The sequence below is a fragment of the Miniopterus schreibersii genome, assembly GCF_964146895.1.
Source record: "Miniopterus schreibersii genome assembly, chromosome: 8".
NCBI classification, from domain to species: Eukaryota; Metazoa; Chordata; class Mammalia; order Chiroptera; family Miniopteridae; genus Miniopterus; species Miniopterus schreibersii.
In genome coordinates, this window is record NC_138109.1 from 31,055,454 (window position 1) to 31,075,167 (window position 19,714).

General features: G+C 36.2%; 1 protein-coding gene across 5 annotated transcripts in view; it reads right to left on the reverse strand.

The window, feature by feature from the left end:
* Window positions 1-1,369: 1,369 nt before the first annotated feature.
* EPS15 (epidermal growth factor receptor pathway substrate 15) overlaps window positions 1,370-19,714 on the reverse strand; it is a 94,201-nt gene continuing 75,856 nt past the window's right edge. For 3 of the 5 annotated variants that reach the window (XM_081143950.1, XM_081143952.1, XM_081143954.1), the window contains 5 exons: window positions 16,381-16,450; window positions 9,072-9,172; window positions 7,582-7,744; window positions 5,220-5,404; window positions 1,370-2,946 (listed from right to left, as the gene is read on the reverse strand). In XM_081143950.1, the coding sequence (XP_081000076.1) occupies window positions 2,800-2,946; window positions 5,220-5,404; window positions 7,582-7,744; window positions 9,072-9,172; window positions 16,381-16,450 (666 nt within the window). In that variant the 3' untranslated portion in view covers window positions 1,370-2,799. The remainder of the gene's footprint in view (window positions 2,947-5,219; window positions 5,405-7,581; window positions 7,745-9,071; window positions 9,173-16,380; window positions 16,451-19,714) is intronic. The other 2 variants (XM_081143951.1, XM_081143953.1) reach the window with 2 other exon arrangements.

A 19,714-nucleotide genomic window follows, 5' to 3' on the forward strand; every position in this document is an offset into this window, starting at 1 on the left:
GTGTGATCCTTTATCTTCTTTCTCCATCTTGATTTTTTTTTTAATCTTCATTGATTTCAGAGAAAGGGAGAGGGAGAGACAGAAACATCAATGATGAGTCATTGTCGGCTGCCTCCTGCACACCCCTAAATGGGGATGGAGCCCACAACCTGGGCATGTGCCCTGACCAGGAATCGAACCTCGATCTCCTGGAGCCACGCCTGGCTGGGATCCATCCTGATTTCTTATTCCTACTGGTCAGGCCACCTCTCACGCCCTCCTGACAGTCACTATGATGATAGTCTACGCCTTACCCAGCCAGTTCCTCCTCGATATTTCTAATCAATCCAGCCCACGCCCTGCCCATGGAGCAGCATTGACAGCCCTGCTGTTCTATTTCTGACCCTATCAGAAGGGAGCAGGGGGAGGGCTGTGGGGCAGTGTTTATAAAATCTACAGTAGTGCACAGTAATGTCCTAGAATTCAGTCCCCACTCACTCACTGACTCACCCAGAGCAACTTCCAGTCCTACAAGCTCCATTTCAAATAAGATGTATGGATAGTATGTTTTATTATTACTTAAAGTTTATTGTTCTCATAGTTACAGGCTACAATTTAGAAGTTTGAAACATAAGAGAAAATTCTATAAAGAGAGAAACCTGAATAAGTATGTAGAAGATGGTTAACACTTTGTAGGCAGTGCCACTGGCTCGCAGGAATACTCATCTGTCCTTTTCACGCACAGGCTGTGGAGCCAGAGTCAACAATGTAAAATATAATCAAAAACAACTCTAAGACATTCATCCTACACAAGTGAGCATCAAGATAGAGATATATATTTATATTTATATAATATATACATACTTTAATATAATAATGGTCCACTGAGTATACATATTTTAACAAAAGATAAGAATCTATGTAATCCAGTTAAACATACATAAGATTAGGGTACACTTATTACATCAAAAGGTGGTATTTATAAGTTACAGATATTTAATATTTTCCAGAGTGTTTTTTTTAATTAAGAAAAATATTTTTTTCAAACATCCATTCATTTTCCCAGTGCAAAAGAAGGTTGTTCAAGTCAACTTACCTTTTTCCTAAAATGTAAGGGGAAGAAAAAAACCCAAAACCACTACCTACCACAACTCGCAACACTACCTTCTCAATCAACTTTTGCATATATCCTTAGTCACTGGATTAGTTTATCAAAATTAAAGCCTTGTGATTATGATGCAGCCCTTGCTTCATATGTATGACTTTTATGCTGTTTCAATTTACAAAAGTAGAAAAAAGCAGTGCAAGAAAGTGGTTTAAGTTTGTCTTGAACTACAGCAGTCCAATTGTGGGTGGAGAGAAAAAAAGCACCATTTCAAGACGAAATGAATTGGGTATTTTGGAATTTATTCATGGGGTAGGCAATAAGTTACTCTGATTAACACAGATCAATACCACTTTGACTTGGTGATCAGAGAGACTTTAAATTCATTTTTAGGTGCATTTTTCTTTATCTTGGTAAACAGGCATTTACTACATTACCTAAGTCAGTAACTGATGTTCAAAAAAAAAAAAACACCATTAAGAGTACAATTTATAGCCTGCTTCACAGTCTATTTCAAATTCAGCTTGTCTGCCCAGTCAGTTTACAGGAGACAGGCTTTTAGCACATGAAGAGCTCTAATAATTTGGCAGGTCTCTTCTCTCCCAATTAAAAAATATATATATTTTTTTCTTTTTTTGCTAGCCTGCCAATTTCATAGGCAAAAACATGAAGAGAATAAACTACTTTAAACCAGCGTGGACAATATGACTTAATACATGTCACTTTTTTCATTTGTATTCAGAGAAAGTTTTTACATTTCAAGTAACTGAGCCTTCATTAAAGAAAACAAAAAATATATATACAAAAAACTAAAGTACCTTCCAGTGCTAGCTTGCTAAAGTTTCTTCTGCAAAAGTACAAAAATAAACCTACTATGAACTAGAGAGGACAGTGCCACAGCCATGACAGAATGACTGCCATGTTACAATTTTTCCTTACTTTATACTGATGGGTATATTTTAGGTGATAAATTTTCTCCACTGTCTAGCATTTAAATTAAGGAGAGGTATCTGTTTATCTAAAATTCTTTAAATTCAGAAAAAAATTTTAAATATATTTCACACATGAGGCTTTAATGTTTTTATTTAGGAAAAGATTGAGTCTTAAAGCTGTAATGGTTCAATCTAAATCATTCCTTTTTCAATAGTGGAGTCAATTTATGCAAAATATTTTTCCTTGTCTATGAAAAACAAATTAAACAGTGTTTTGATTCTATGGAAGCACAAACATGCACTTTAAACTAGCCAATCTGCACTATCTTAAAGGAAATAGGATGTTCCTTCCCCTCCCTCATCCATTCAAATCAGAGGAGAATACTGCACACTTTAGGAACCTCACTGGCTATCACCAGAGGAACTTCAGAACAAGGGCAGCGCAGGGGCGAAGCTGTTTCTACATATCCCAGAAGGGAGAAGCTTGGGTGCTCTAGCTTCACTAGTGAGAGTAGCAGAGGCAGGCACAAGCGCACAGTAAATGCACACCAGAACAGGGACCTAGGTGGAGCTGTCTGACTGGGTTACTGCTTTTCTGGGGTGGGGGGAAGACAAATCAGAAATGAATTAAAAAAACAAAACAAAACAAACTTTTGTCACATTTACAGGAATCTCAAACCTTTTGTATTCCCATGCTCATAGGTAGTTTTGATACACACTGTAAAGAGCTTCAGTATTCGGGAAGAAGAGTATTACATGGTTGACAAAGGACAGGAGAATTCCTCATGCTTCTGAAATCTCAGACTTGCTGAGTGCAATAGCCAGTTCTAAGTCTTCCTGCTCCTGCTGATTCAGGCGGGCAAGCCTCTGCTCTTCCTCTCTCTCACTTTCCCTCTTGGCCCATTCAATCATATCTTCTTCAGAGGGATACTACCATGTAAAAGACGAATGAATGAACAAATGAAGAGATCAATGAGTAAAACAGTTTTTGCCAACGACATTAATTACTTGTTTCACCCGAAGGACTCTGGGAATAGTCTTGTTACTTGTTAATTTTTTTTTTCCTGAAAACACATTTAGTTTTACCAGTTACTAAATGTGATTTTATTTTAAAAATTAATGCAGTTTATAGATAGATAGAAAGTCTATAAAACTAAACATTAAAACATCATCTTAAAAGTATATGCTTTGGGTGAGTTAGTAGATTTATAAATAGGAGAGGGTTAGCCTTTTTATCTACTACTTCATCTTCAGTGAGCATCCTCACATGATAAATCATTTTCAATTTAATCCCACTGGTGATTCCCTCCCTTATCCTAACCTTCAGGTACAAACTATAAAGCAAAGAATATGATGATTGTTATACATAAAATAAAATAAGAGTACTAGGTATACTAAACAAGGTGTAGACCAAGTATTTTTTTTAAATGCATTATAAAGATTTTGGCAGGCACTGAAAATTTTTTGACCCAGTCTAAATAAAACCTTAACAATGGTAATAAGGTCAGGGAAACATTTTCATCCACCCAAAAATGCAATCTTGGCAGATACTAAATGAAAAGATCCTCCTTGCTTTCAAGTTCTGCCACATAGAGGAATACCATAATAGGATGAATATCATAATAGGATAAATGAAAGAAACTGTCAGGCTTTTAAAAAATGATACCTTTTTTTTCTAAGGCACCTGACTTTAAAATTTTTAAAACTTAACAAATCTTTCATAATGAAAAAAAGAAGACATTTTTATTATGAGCTGCATTATATTAGACTATATGGAGATTTTGGAGTATGAAATAAGCAAAATGCCTCAGCTATTGTTCAAGACTTGTTCCAAGCAAGTTTTGACTTGCTGAAAATTAAGTTCCATAAACTGTCAGAAGGTTATTTTACATTAAGAGGATTATAATCTCCTATGAAGAGCAATTCTTGATTCTATGCTTGAAACAACTCAAATTCCATCTAACAAAAGCCAGTATAATCCTGACATTCCATTTTCCAATAATCAAAATACCGATTCCCATTCTCCTTCATGTTCGTAAGAAGCCACTACTACTTATAGGGTACAGATTCAAACTCTCCGTAGCTCAGTTTAATTCATCTGCCTTAGCTGTAGGCAGATTCCTGCCTACCTCCTTTCTAACCAGAAATGGCTGCTGGGTAAAGTGACTGGCTGAGTGACCCAGTGCTACACAGAGGGAGACATCAGGCAGATTGTGGCCAGGGTCTAGATCTCCTATTTCCAAAATCATCTCAAGGGCTTACAGTGATAAGTAGAAGAAAATTCCTTTGTTAAAGAATAGGCAGAGATAATAAAAGTCATTATCACTGGGGGAAAAAAATCTGGGAAAATGAAACTGTTAGCTACTCTAAAAATTTTATTTTTAAAAAAGTCTCTTTTTTTTAAATCGAATAATGGTGGAGTTTGTCATTGCTTTATGTTGCTCCAGAGTGACACCTCCATAGTTCGTTTTCTCAGTTCTGTGATATTATAGGCCCTGCCTGTGCCATTATCACAGCATCCTTCCATTTATTTTTATTGGTCAACCTATTTTAGTCAGCTCTGGGAGAATGAAGAGTAAATACAGCAGGCTGGTGAATCAGAGCCCTCCAAATGATTAAAGACTTGCTTAACTGTTGACGATTGTATTTATTTCATAAAACTGACATTTACATTAAAAAACACTACTATATAAAACCAGAGTTTTACTTTCTATTCAGAGTCCCTGGCCCTATCCTGTCATATAATAGTTGTTGACTGGTCTCCAGCAATCTACAAAGCTTTATACGCAAACACACATACACAATTACAAATACACAAGCTCATTATTGGCATTATTCATCCAGTGGGCAGAGAGCAAATGACTGTCTAATGACCCATCATCCATAACAACTTACAAAACAATAACTGTAAGGATTTTATTTCTGTTGTTTACCAAAGACGAAGAGAAGGGTTTACAAAACAACTGGTATATATCATAAGAACTAAGACTACTAAAATCATTTGTGCAATGGAATAATTTTAGAACCATCAAAACAAAAGCAAACAGAGGTTTTGGTTGGGGGAAGAATAAAAATCACTTTTAGTATGTTAGTAAATTTAGTTGGAATGATGCAAATCTGGCAGACTCCAAAGTAATCTCTGAAAACCCTTCAAATTGTAAATGTAAAGATTCTCCCCCAAACAGCCCATTCACAGTACTTACAGCACTGAAGTTAGCAAAATTGCTTGGGTCAGCCTCTTTATTGGTAGTGGTAGTAGTAGAAGTAAATGGATCGCAAAACATATCAGGATCTTTTTCTTTGGGGCTATCATTGCCTGGGAAAGGCTGAAATGGATCATTCAGTTTAAAGGGATCGGAAGAATCCAATTTGTTGATGGGTCTTTTCCCTGGATCAAAATCATCACAATTAACTCAACCAGCAAATACAGCAAACGCAAACACACAAGAACATGAACACAGGAAGCATTAAAGAACTGGGAGTGGCGGACAGGGGTGAGTGCCTAAAACACATTCTCAGTACGGTCTTAAATGGCCACACCAGCAATCTATCCTCAAATTTTTCACACATAACCTCTCAACTACGTTCCAGCTCATGTAGGTAAATAAGAAAAATATCAAAGGGGAAAGGGATGGGCCTGGAATCCTATCTTTGCCTGGGATGAAACCTTTTCTTCCTCAAAATAGCATGTTCCCAAGAAAAGAGAGAAGAAAGGATATAACAGGAGAATGGACAAAGAATGTCAATGGCCTCTGTCTGCCATTATAACCTCAGCCTGATACAATTATCAACTGCTGGCAGTGAGGGCAAATGACCTTTGAAAAATGCTGATATTCTTCTGATTTTTCTCTGGCTCTATATACAACACCTGGGAACATGAAATTAAAAATTACCTTGCCATCAACAGTATACCAAACTGAAGAATAAAAGAATGTTTTGAAGCACAGAGCCTAAATCTTCATGTTTAGGGATAAACTAATCTTTGACCAAACAACAACATACTGTTGGTCATTAATTCATCATCATTTTCAAACAAGTTCTCAAATTTTAAAGTCTTAAATTTAGTACTTCTTGAAGAAAAATAGTAAGTGTTAAAATATCTTCAAATATATATCTTTCCTAAAATGTGTTAACTGATAATAGTGATTGTATCAATAGATTCTTTCCATTACTGTTATTGTAACAGCTTACAAAAGATGTTCATATCTCAGTGGGTCCTTCCAACAATCCTGTGAAGGTAGGCAAAATCATGATTACTGCCACCATCTAACAGCTCAGACAGCTGAGGCTCAGAAATTACAAACTCAAGATCACCGAGCTAGTCAGAGCATATCCAATATTAAAACCCCATCCTCTGAGCTCCCAGTTGAGTACTCTCTCCAACAAACCATCCTGTCCTTGACCTTTCTAGAGTGATATACACTCACTATGCTGAAAAATTAGTTAAAGTACTAGTATATTATTTTACCTTAGGACTTAAAAAATAACTTTGCTATTGGCATCATACAGGTCTAAAAATTAAATGAGCAAATTGACTCTTATTTAATTTAATGCGGTCTGACAACCTTACCCTCAAGCAATATATGACATAGGTCACTTTTCCTTAAAAGAAATCACTTAATTTGTTTACCTGATTTTTCAATAGATAATTGAGTATTAACAATTGAATATGCAATTTCTTTAAATCAAGGAAGAAAAAGTAATCTTCCCGGGGAATACCATACTAGGGTTATTATGAAAAGGCAAGAATAGTAACCTATAGTTACTGTGGCTCAAAATTTCCCAAGGAATGATATATGATTAAAAGAACAATGTACCAGATGAGTCTTCTCACCTAACAGCCTACTAGCACCACAACCACTCAGGGGATTGGCCTTTTTTCTACTTCTCATGAACTTTATTATCTTCATTAAAAAACAACACGCCCCTCTCTCCCAAGCCCCTTTTCTTTGTATAGTGCTAAAGATAAAAAAAATTTTAAGAATTTATTCCCGGATCCCCCAAAAATCATTTATAAAATAAAGGTCTCTTATTAAGTGAGGTAAAATATTTTCCTTCAAGAAAAACAATACTTTCTTTCAAATCACTACACTGCTAAATTCCAGATACCAAAAAGCCATGTAGTCTCACATTAAAGAATTAAGGAAGACTTCACATTTGGCAAGAAAAGAACAGGACTTTAAACTAATCTTCTCTTATAGATATTAACTGAAACACCAAAGTGCAGGAAACTATTGTTTAAATGGTAATCAATGAACTTCCAAAAAGCAAGAGACTTCATGGATACTTTCCTTTTTCCATTTAATGCCTCTCTAAAGTGATTTAAAAAGAAATTCGCTAGGGCCAGAAAAATAGTTCATGACAGTTACACATGCTGGCCTCTGAGGCACATGCCTGTAGTTCTGTATTGAGGTCAGAATGGAGGATAGCTGCAGGCTCCTGCCATGTTTTCTTGGCTTGTTTTATTTAAGGCCCTTTAGATAAATCTATAAATAAGGTCCACACAATACTTTTAAGAAAAAGAAAAGCATCTTGTTGACTTAGGAAAGGTACCAACTCTCATACCAGGTGGTGGTGGACAGGGTCTTGTTGGGGTCCCAATCTTTGGTGGCAGTGCTGGGGGCACATCTTCACTTTTGACTGGGGCTTCTTCCAGCACATTTTTTGTAAGAAGCACATTGCTGGCAGAGCTCGATGTGGTTGAACTGAAAGGATCTTCATTGTTGGCCTTTGTTTGAAAAGAAATGTTTATACATGGTTATATATATTATATATATACCAACCAAACTATATGGTCACGTAGCATTTGGAAGAATGGTCTTCAGTATTGCACAGCTTTATTTCAGTTCGGCGCACTGACATTTTAACCTTTGCATTCAGGGCCAAAGGGAGAAATTTTTTTAATTGTTCTACATGAGTAGTGATTATAACATCACTACTTATTAAAAGCAACATATCATACCAAAACAAGCCAACTCTGGATCAAAGGTTTGTCAAGCTTCAGGCAATACAAAACCACCTGAGGCCATTTTAAAGGAACAATGTATCTTCCCTCAAATGAATATCTGATCTGAATGAAAAAGAAAAAAAAAAGACTCCACACTTCCCAATGTACTAAAATATAGGAAAGATTTCATAAATGCCAAAGAAAACAGCATCTTGAACATTAAAGACAACCTGAAAGTCAGTTTTTAAAGCAAACTGACCCCATGGAATCATAATTTGAGTCTTAATGTGAGTCTGAAGACCCTATCTTTCTAATACATGGAATAATGAAAGATTCACTTTTCTATAATGAATCAGATGTTATGATTTTAGCTCTACTTAGGCCAGTGTTTCTCTACAGAAGCACTAACATTTTTGGCTGGCCATCGTTCCATGTTGTGGGGGCGCTGGGCAGGGCATTTGTAGGATGTTTAACAGCATCCCTGCTCTCTACTAAATATGAATAGTTCCCTTACCCAACTGTGACAACCAAAAATATCTCTAGACATTGCCAAATGTTTCCTGGCGGTGAGGGGAGGGAGGAAAATAACACCCAGTTAGGAACCAATGAGATAGACAATTTGACAAATACTCTAATTTTAATCTTTGGCTTCAATCAGTCCTAGAGCTACACTGGAAAGTAGGCAGTAGACGTATAAGTGCTGGATTATGTGTATTAATTATATTAATATAATCCTAACAGCCTGAGAACAAAAAATCAATTGACCAGTGTAGAGAGGGTGGAATGAATACTCAGATTATACAGCTATTGACCCAGACAATCAAGAGAAAAATGTGGCTTAACTAGAAGAAACATGTTTAAAAAGACAGAGACTCTTAAAAATGAAGTTGTTGAGCAAACCTGTCAGTAGAAAACTATAATTACCTGTATCATCACCAGTCTTTATGAATAGTAATATGTGTGTCTACTTTAATTATATCTTATCTTTCATTTCTATCTGAAATCAACATTTGCTGTGATTTATTGAAATCAAGTTGCAATGTCTGTGAGAGGGTTATATAATTTAAAGGAGGGATTGCTCTTTTGGTGGAAACATAGTATATTTTACCTTCTCATGAATCACTTCGGATATCTTTGACAATGTACTGAAGTCAGCAAATCCATCTTCAAACGATTCATTTCCAAAAACAGAAGCAAAGGGATCTGTGGCTAAAACAAATAAAGAAAATCAATGCAACAGAACAGAAAGACATCAAGTTTCATGTCCTCTTTTGGTTGGTAACATTTTAGACAGGTGAAAAATACCTAATCCCAAATATTGGTTCCTGAATTTCTGACTTAAGTCCACAAATACAGTGGACCGTTCATTAATAAAGGATCTATTTTCTCAAGCTGGTCTCCAATTCATTCACTCTCATTCACTCATTCACTGACCTACTCATTCATTCACATTTACTAAGCATCTATTACAGGGGGTGGGGAATCCTTTTTCTGCCAAGGGCTGTTTGGATATTTATAACACTCATGGGCCACATACAAAATTATCAACTTAAAAATTAGCTATGCCCCGGCCGGCGTGGCTCAGCAGTTGAGCATCAACCTAGGATCCAGGAGATCACGGTTCAATTCCCAGTCAGGGCACATGCCTGGGTTGAGGACTCGATCCCCAGTTGGGGGCGTGCAGGAGGCAGTCAATCAATGACTCTCTCATGACTGATGTATCTCTCTCTCTCTCCTTCTCCCTTCATCTCTCTGAAATCAATAAAGATATATTTTTAAAAATTAGCTATGAAAAAAGCTCCTAGATTTGTTGAATTTTGAGTCCTGCCTGCGGTTGCCTTGGCAGACCGAATGATTCCACAGGCTGTATATGGCCCACAGGCCAGATGTTCCCCATCCCTGATCTATCATGTTCAAGGCTTAGAATTAGGGATTCAGAGGGGACTAAGACATGACATCTGCCTTCAAGGAACTCATGATTTAACATACACAACTGCTGCACAATTAGTGTTAAAATTTGAAGAGAGCAAAGGAGAAGCAACACCTAACTTTATGAGGAAGACACAAAGAAGACTTCACAAAAAGTTTTACTTGTGGGCAGAAAGGAGGTAGAAGAAGAGAGAGACATACACACAATACGCACACGTTTTTCCATTAAAAAATTAAGTGACCTTGAAAAGAAAGTCATGCCCTGTGGTTTGTGGAAATGGAGAAAATTAGAGAAGAAATATGAAAGAAAGCAGGGGCTAAGAAGCATAAAATATATGAACATCCATGCGCTTAACCTGACTCACTGCCTGTAAAAACAAAGACCTACCTACCTACTTGGCATCTTACTACTGCTGGAGCCAAAGATGCTCCGGGGATGCTATGAGCTCCCTTCTAATCTTCAAGATGTTGTAAAGCTTTAATTAAGAGTTGGAAAGACTCTGCATTTTCTCAGTCAGGAGTTAGTAAAATATTCCATGCAAAAAATTTTCTGGCACCAGAACCAATCTCACTTATAATGAAGGAGAAAATAACTTTTACAAATTGAAATAAAGTATACGTAGAAACTAACTAACCCAAATTTTCTTGCTTCTGTTTTCTTTTTTTGTCTGTAATGTGTCTACCCACCAGCAGAAAATGCTAAAAAGACTCCACATGAGGCTAACTATTAAAAAAAATTTAATGTCCTTCTATTTCTATCATACCTACTATATTTTAGAGGTAGGAGAGGAATAATTTATCATTTAATTTTTAAGAACAAAAATTTACCCTAATGTTTTTATTTTGAAAGCTTATAAGTCTCCTATTCTTTTTTTAAATTTAAATCATTTTTTAATTTTTCAATTACAGTTGACATACAATATTATATTAGTTTCAGGTGTATACCCCAGCGATTAGACATTATATAACTTACTAAGTGATTATCCTGATAAATCTCATACCCATCTGACACCATACATAGTTATTGGACTATTATTGACTATATTCCCTAGGTTGCACTTTACATCCCCATGACTATTCTGTAACAACCAATTTGTAATTCTTTATCCCTTCACCTTTTTCACCCATCTTCCAAACCTCCTTCCATCCGTCAACAGTCAAAATGTTCTCCCTATCTATGAGTCTGTTTCTACTCTGCTTGTTCATTTTGTTTGTAGATTCAATTGCTGATAGATACGTATTTATTGCCATTTTATTTTTCATATTTTTTACCTTCTTATTCTTCTTCTTCTCCTTCTTCTTCAAGAAGACACTTTAACATTTCATGTAATACTGGTTTGGTGGTGATGAACTCCTTTAGCTCTTTCTTGTCTGAGCAGCTCTTTATCTGTCCTTTGATTCTAAATGAGAGCTTTGCTGGGTAGGGTAATCTTGGTTGTAAGTCCTTGTTTTTCATCACTTTGAAAATTTCTTGCCAATCCCTTCTGGCCTGCAAAGTTTCTGTTGAGAAATCAGCTGACAGTCTTATGGGAGTTCTCGTGTAGGTAACTGCTTTTCTCTTGCTGCTTTTAAGATTCTCTTTTTATCTTTAACCTTTTGTATTTTATTTTTATTATTTTTTAAAATTTTATTTTTGTTTAAAATATTACAGATGTCCCTTTTTCTCCCCAATGACCCGTTCCACCCTGTCCCTTCCCCCTCCACAGTCCCTCTCCCCACCATTGTCCGTGTCCCTGGGCTGTGCATATCTGCATATAAATTCTTTGGTTACTCTCTCCCCCTCCATCCACCCACCCTCCTCCATCCCTCTGACATTTGTCAGTCTCATCCATGCTTCCATGTCACTGAATCTATTATGCTGTATCTAGGTGTGGGCCTCTTTGGATTCATCTCGTTTAGGACCTCTCTGTGCTTCCTGGACTTGTGTATCCATTTTCACCAGGTTAGGAAAGTTTTCTGTCATTCTTTTTTCAAATAGATTTTCAATTCCTTGCTGTCTCTCTTCTCCTTCCATCACCCCCATGATGTGAATGTTGGGCCGCTTGAAATTGTCCCAGAGGCTCCTTACACTATCCTCATTTGGGGGGATTCTTTTTTCTTTTTGTTGTTCTGATCGGGTGTTTTTTGTTTCCTCATGTTCCAAATTGCTGATTTGATTCTCAGTGTCCTCTACTCTACTGTTGATTCCCTGTAAATTATTCTTCATTTCAATTAGTGTCTGGTTCTGACTGATTCTTTTTTATGGTTTCCACGTCTTTTTTTTATGCTGTAGAAGTTCTCACTAAGTTCACTGAGCATCCTTACAACCAGTGTTCTGAACTTGGCATCTAGTAGATTGCTTATCTCCATTTTGTTTAGTTATTTTTCTGGAGTTTTGTTTCTGTTCTTTCATTTGGGACATGTTTCTTTGTCTCCTCATTTTGGCTGCTTCCTTGTGTTTGTTTCTATATATTAGGTAGAGCTGCTACATCTCCTGGGCTTGGTAGAGTAGCCTAATGTAGTAAGTGTTCTGTAGGGTTTAGTAGTGCAGCCTTCTCCATCACCCAAGCTGGGCGCTCTAGGTGCGCTCTCCCCCACGTGTACACCCTCCTGCTGTAGCTTAGCCTTCATTGCTGTTGGCACGTCAACGGGAGGGACTTAGCCCCAGGCCAATTGATTGGCTGTAAGGACTGACTGTAACCACTGACCACCATGGAGGATCACCCCTGTGCAGGGGTGCACCCCACAGAGCAGGAGTTTTCTCAGAAGGCCTCTGGTGCCTGCTGAGTCTGCCCCTTGAGTGTGTTGCTTTTGGAAGTGGTTGGATAGTGCTTCAACATGGTATGAAACTGTCCACAGGATGCACTGGCTCTGAGGTCTCCTGGGGGGTGCAGGCCAAGGTCTGCCACTACCTGTGTTCTGACCAGGGCCACCCAGTATAAGCTACAAAGCAATCTACAGATGCTGCTACTATGAAAAACAGTATGCTAGTCTCTCAAAAAATTTCATTTTTCAAATAGAATTACCATATGATCCAGCAATTCCACTTCCTGGTATACACTCAAAAGAATTGAAACTAGGGACTAAAATACTTGTATATTAATATGAAGAACAACATTTTTCATAACAGCCCAAATGTGGAAGCAACCCAAGTGTCTACTGATATATGAATGGATAAACAAAATGTGGTACATACATACAATAAAATATTATTTAGTCTTAGAAAGAAAGAAAATTCTGATACATGCTACAACATACAAGAACCTTGAGGACACTATACTAAGTGAAATAGTGTCACAAAAAGATAAATACTACATAATTCTACTTATAAGAGGTACCTAGAGTAGTCAAATTCATAAATACAGAAAGTAAATGGTGGTTGCCAGGACCTGCAGGAGTGGGTAATGGGAAACTCTTGTTTAACAAGTACAGAGTTTCAGTTTTAGAAGATGAAAAAAGCTCTGGATACAAATGGATGTGATGGCTGCACAAAAATGTGAATATTCTTATTACCACTGAACTGTACACTTAAAAATGTTTAAAATGTTAAATTTTATGTTATGTATATTTTACCACAATATTTTTTAAAACCCACTTATCAGAACAAAATAAACCATATACTCCATCCCCAAGATTTTCATCCACTGGGCTCCTATCATATGCTCTGTGAGAACAGTAATTGATTCATCCATCCATTCAGTAATATTATGTGGCCAGGCATGGTTTAAGGTTCTTGGAATACATCAGTGAATACAAAGATCCAACTTTCTGTGGAACTTAAAACCTAGTGGAAGGAGAAGACAGGTAAGAAGAAAACAAAGTCATTTATATAGTGCTCTGGAAAGTAATCAGCCACAATGAAAGAAGAAAGAGCAGAGAATAGTAAAGTCAGAATGCTAGGATGGGTGATGGTGCTTGTGAATGTTAAATAGGATGGCCAGAATAAGCCTCACTAAGTGACATTCTGGCAAAGATTTGTTGGAAGTAATGGAGATCATCGTGTGGACAGACGAAGAAAGACTATCCCAGGAATAGGGAACAGTTAAGGGCAAAGAACCTAAGGAACACCATCCTGTTGTTTGAGCAACAGCACAAAGGCCATGTGGCTCAAGCAGGGTGAGTAAAGGGAATAACGATAAGAAATATTGTTAGAAAGGCCACTTATAGGCCACTGTAAGGCTTTTCCTAAATATAATTTGAAGGCAGAGCCAGTAAGATTTCCTGACAGACTAGGGATAGAGTGAAAGAAAAAGAAGAACCCAGGATGATTCTGAGGTTTCCGGTCTTAGCACTGTTAAAGAGAGCACCATGAAGATGGGGAAAGATTTAAGTGAAGTGGGTTTGGGAAGGAAGATTAGATGTTCAGTGTCATTAGACATGTTGTGTTAAATATCTAGCAGATATTTAAGTGAAGATGTCAATAGGTAGTTGGGTATATGAGTCTAGAGTTCAGGAAGAAAGATGTGGCTAGAGCTATAAATCAGCATATAAATAATATGTGAATCCATAAAATCAGATGCCATCCCCAAGGGAGGAGAGATAAAGGAGAAAAGATGTTTAAAGTCTAGGACCTAGAGCAACACAACATAAAGAAGTTGGGAGAAAGAGGAAGTATCAGCAAAGGAGGCACAAGGAATGACCAAAGAGGTCAGTGGAAAACTGGAGACCTCAGATGGACCTTCTTTAACTCTGTGAAATGGCTTCACATGTGAGAATTAAATGAGATCAAGTATGGAAAAATGGTAAGCATGTGGCGTACTGAAATTATGCAAGTGTTCAATAAATGGTATCGTTACTATGATTAACAACAATAAATCTTAGCCCTTCCCAGGCTATTATAGTCATTTACTCTTCCACTTTACAGGAAATGAGCTAGAAACTGGAATTGAAAGAGAAGACCAACAAAGGCAGGCAATAGAAACCTACAGTAAGACTGCAATCCACCACTTCAGCCTTAGCCTGATTATTCCTCTATAAATAAGCTTGATCAAAACGTCTGTTTTCCCTTGAGCATGCCCTGTATTTCCTACCTCCCATTTCTTGTTCATGTTACTCTCTCTGCTCTACAAAGCCTCTTTCCATAACTACTTATTAAAAATCCTAGCCCATTTTTTTCAAGACATACTACAAAAGCCACCTTCTACTTTAAAATCATTCATGATTTATCCTAAATGGAGGTGATCTCCCTTTCCTTTAAATTTTTGCAGTTTTAATGAATTCTCATGGTACTTACCATTCCTTAGTGTGGGCAACTGAGAGTCAATTATAAATTTATTAACCTTTCATATTATTTTCTTAGGTTATTCTTTCTAATTATATAATATTCCTAGCAATATATTAATTCATCAGTTCAATAAAGAGAGTCTAAAAAGGCACATGTATTTTAAAAAGATATAATTTAACCACTGTTACTACAATATGCCTTTTAGAAATTGTATTTGCTGTCATTTTAAATTTTGGTTTAAATCAATACCCAGTACTACATTAAATCTTGTTTTCTACATATCTGCTTTTTACATTCTTCCTTCTTGCTACTCATGTTGAAAGTTATTTTTCAACCTGAAAATAACACACAGCACTAAATTCCATCTTGTTACAATTTGTACAATGTAAGAAATCCAAATTGTGAAGCCATTTCTATTATCTTTCCCTATGCTCATAATCCTTAATTGTCACAATCAATAAATCTGTCTACCAAAAGCTCACCCTACTTACATCTGAAAAACAAGGCATTCTATTTTCAGCAGGATAGTGAAGTATTAACTTGTTTTAGTTTGCTTCCCTCTAATTCCCTGCTATCCTACATAAAAGCTTGTTTGTCTGTTTCAGTTTTAAATGAACAGTGAGAAAGAAGCAGAGTTACTTAGTTAAGAAAGCTTTTGGACTCTGTTAGACTTAGGTTTGAATCTTGGCTCAAATCCAGTAAGCTGTATAATCTTGATTAAGTTACTTAATGTTCTGGCTCATCAGTTTCCTGATCTTTAAAATGAGAATACTACTTAAAGGTTATTAAAAGGATAAATGAAAAATTAGATAAAGCATAAATAAAGCATGAGAACTGGATGCTAGAATAACATATAACTTTTCTCTGTCTTATTACAGGACCTATCCACTGCTTGGAAAGCTATTATCATTACCTATTAGAAGCCACTAATTTTTAAATTTAGGCCAAGACCCATAAGAGTCAATGCTGACTTTGAAACTGACACGCAACACTGCTTTTATAATGGAAAAAAATGTTATTGGTTTTACTGATAGTGGCTAGAGTGCATATTCTAGTAAGATCTTCAACATGAACAATAAATGAGATAATGTAGAAAAGTAGAAAGTAATACATAAACACTTGCAGTCATTATTATTTATTGGTAGATTACAACTGAATATAACTACACAATAATTTTAAAGCCACACATAAGTAAATAGGACAAATACATTTGGAGACCAAAGAAAAGAAGCTTAAAGAAAAGGATAATGCTTACTGTTCAAAGAAATTGATGTTATTTTCTTACCTGAATCACTAGCTGCAACAACAACTGTTCCACCAGGAGCAAAAGGATCATTGTGTTTCAATGTTTCTACCTAAACAAATTACACAAAACCATGAATGAGAGAGGCAACATTTCATAGCTGAAACCTCAATGCCACACCAAGGAAAATATTCTTTACAAATTCTAAATTCATTAAGGAATACAAGGCACTAGGAACAAATGTTTCCCCCTACTGACTTGCAATCTTATTAAATCAAAATTATATATATCATTTTCTAATCTCCTTTTATTGTGAAATATCCATTCATAAAACTGTATGAAATACATGTACAGTTTAACAAATTTAAGTATCAAGTGAACACATATGTAATCACCTCCCAAGAAACTGCCAACACCTCAGAAGTCCATGTGCTCCTCTCCAATCACCATCCCATCCCTTCTCTGTAAAGGTAATTATTATCTTGACGTTGGTAGTATTCACTTCTTTTTTTTTTTCTTCATAACTTTGCTAGTTGGACAGATGCACACTATTTTAACTTCTTATTTTGAAATAATTTTAGATTACTAGAACAGCTGTAAAGAAAATTAAAAGTTCCCATATACCCTTCACCCAGCTTCCTCTATGTTAGTATCTCATATAATCATGGTACAGCTATTAAAACTAAGCTATAGATTCTATTTGGATTTCACCAGTTTTCCCATTAATATCCTTTTCCTATTCCAGGATGATATGTTGCATTTAGGATGCATACTATTCTAACTCTTAAATATCCTAGTACTTAATATCAGAAAATGCTAGATTTCCACTTTCTATTTGTTATCTAAAAATAACTTAGCATTCTTCCCTTTAAAGAAACCATGTACTTGTGCATTGAGGGGAGGGATGGAAAGGGAGAAAGGGAGGGAGGAGGGAGAGAGAGAGATACAGGGAGAGAGAGAGGGAGGGAAGGAGAGAGATTTCTTCTAAAAAGAACCTGCCATGCAAAATAAGCCATTGTAAAACTCTGGAACAAGTAACAAAGGTGAGTAGCTACAAAGAGTGAGGACTTTACCAGAAGCCAGTTGTCTTCCTATTTTACTTTAGCTTTTAATCATAGTCAAACAAATTATCTATTTAGGAAGACAACTGAACTTTTTCTTTCTGGCATCAGGCTCTTTTTAAGAGGTCATCCAAAAAAGCCTTGGCAGATGAGTGAAAGGGGCAGGGCAAAGAGTTTTGCAATATTTGTCTCCTACTCTGACTCATGACTATCAATGACATCTATTTCTAATCATCAAGATATTAGATATTATAACTGAATGTCAAAGGATAATGGAGACTCAATTTATAAATTCCCAAGTAAAACAAATATATTTGAAAAGAAAAAAGTAATGCTGAGACCTATATTATCTGTTTATAAAGGAGGACACATTAAAACTACTGGCAGGAAGAAGTAATTATTATCAATGAAGCTTTGAAGCTAAAAATGATAGTACTTATTTTCACTGATGCCAATGATATTATTTATAAAACTAGCACATTAGCTTATACTCTGATGAAATCTGAGTGAATAGCAATCAGAGAAAAAAAATTAAGCTGGTCTGTATAGCAAATAGTTTTCCACAGATCCTACTATAATCATCAAAATATCGGTGTGAGACAGTCACTGGCACGATAACTTAAGTCACCTACTATTACTGTTTCTTTTCTTGACTTTCAGGGAGGAAAAACAACCAGGCCTGGTTTTTAATAATAACTTACAAGATTTGTGTACCATTACAGAGAGAAATGGAAATTCATGCCTACGGGCAGGTCTAATTTCTATTCCTTCATCCAACACAGCACAACCCCCCTAAAAGGGCAATGGGGTAGCAAGGGAACAAGATGGGCGGACAGCCCATGAAGGAACAAGTGGCCACAAAACTCTATGTTATGTTCAGTTTGATAATTAGAAAATTTTGTACAAAAAGTAATTTTCATAACTACAGTTCAGATGGTATGATTTTACAAAATTAATGCTCCAAAACCCTCCCATGAGGTCACATAACTTAAAACTGAAATTCTCTCTTCTGTATCAGCCATCCACTCCCCACTCTGACAGTATGACTTAGCACCTGCACACTCCTACCATACACTAGCTAGAATGGCAGGAAATGGCAGTTGTTTGTTTTGGTTTGGTCTTTAAAATTATGTCCCTTTGAAAACAGAGACCAGCCTCGAGGGAATAGAAAAGACTTTTGGGGAGAGACTCATGACTAGAGGCATAATCAGAGGACTTGTGTGTGTGTGTTTTTTTAAAAAAGGAACATCACAAAATCAAGGGTTTTAGAACTATGAAGAAATAAAGTTCAATTTTAGACTATAGTGGTGAAGACCTTAAAATTTTTGATCAAGGTTTGAATTAAGTTCTGCCATTTACTAACTCATTGCCACTTAACCTCTCTAAGTCTCATTTACTTAAACATGAGGATAGTAACGTGAGCCTCACAGGATTATTGTGAAGATTAAATGAGGGAACATACGAAAAGAGCTTCTCACTATGCCTGGGCACATAGAAAAGATGAGATAAACAGCTATGTTATATTGCCAACTTGGTTTTTTGTTTCATTTTGCTTTTAATGGAGAAATTAAGAGCTGTCAGCAAGGGCAAGATGCTTTAGAAAACTGAAGAGAAAAGAGGAAAAGTAAATACAACGAATGGCAGAAAAATTTCACCAGTGTAGAGGAACAGGAAAAACTTGTTTATTTTTAATTTAGAAAGAGCTGCTTTGGCTTTCCTGCTCTTTAAGTGATACAAGTGAAGAATGAGAGGGTAGAATAAGGTGAGAGGAAAAGAATTCAGGTTACAGCCAATATAAGAAGAATTTGGCAAATGGGTTCATATTGCAAACTACGAGTTGTAGGAAAACACAGTATCCAGTAGCCTGTGGAAACCACAAATATTCAGTTACGGAGGCATTTGCCCAGTTTTACATCAATGGAAAATACCAGCTGTTGGCCAAGTAGCTTCTTTCCAAATACAGTAAGGAAGCAATTCAAGAATGCCAGAATCTATTATCTTTAAAAGAATCAATTACTCTTGTAAGAAAGCATTCTTTTAAAAAAATTTTTTATTGAATTTATAGGAGTGACATTGGTTAATAAAACGATATAGGTTTCAAGTGTACAATTCTATAATACATCATCTGAATATCGTATTGTGTGTTCACCACTCAAAGTCAAGTCTCCTTTCGTCACCATTTATTCCTCCTTTTACTCTCTTCCATCTGCTTCCACCCATCTTTTTCCTCTGGTAATCACCATACTATAGTCTGTGTCTATGAGGTTTTTCTTTTTCTCTTAAGGAGGTATTCTTAATCTAAGAGTATTAAAAGA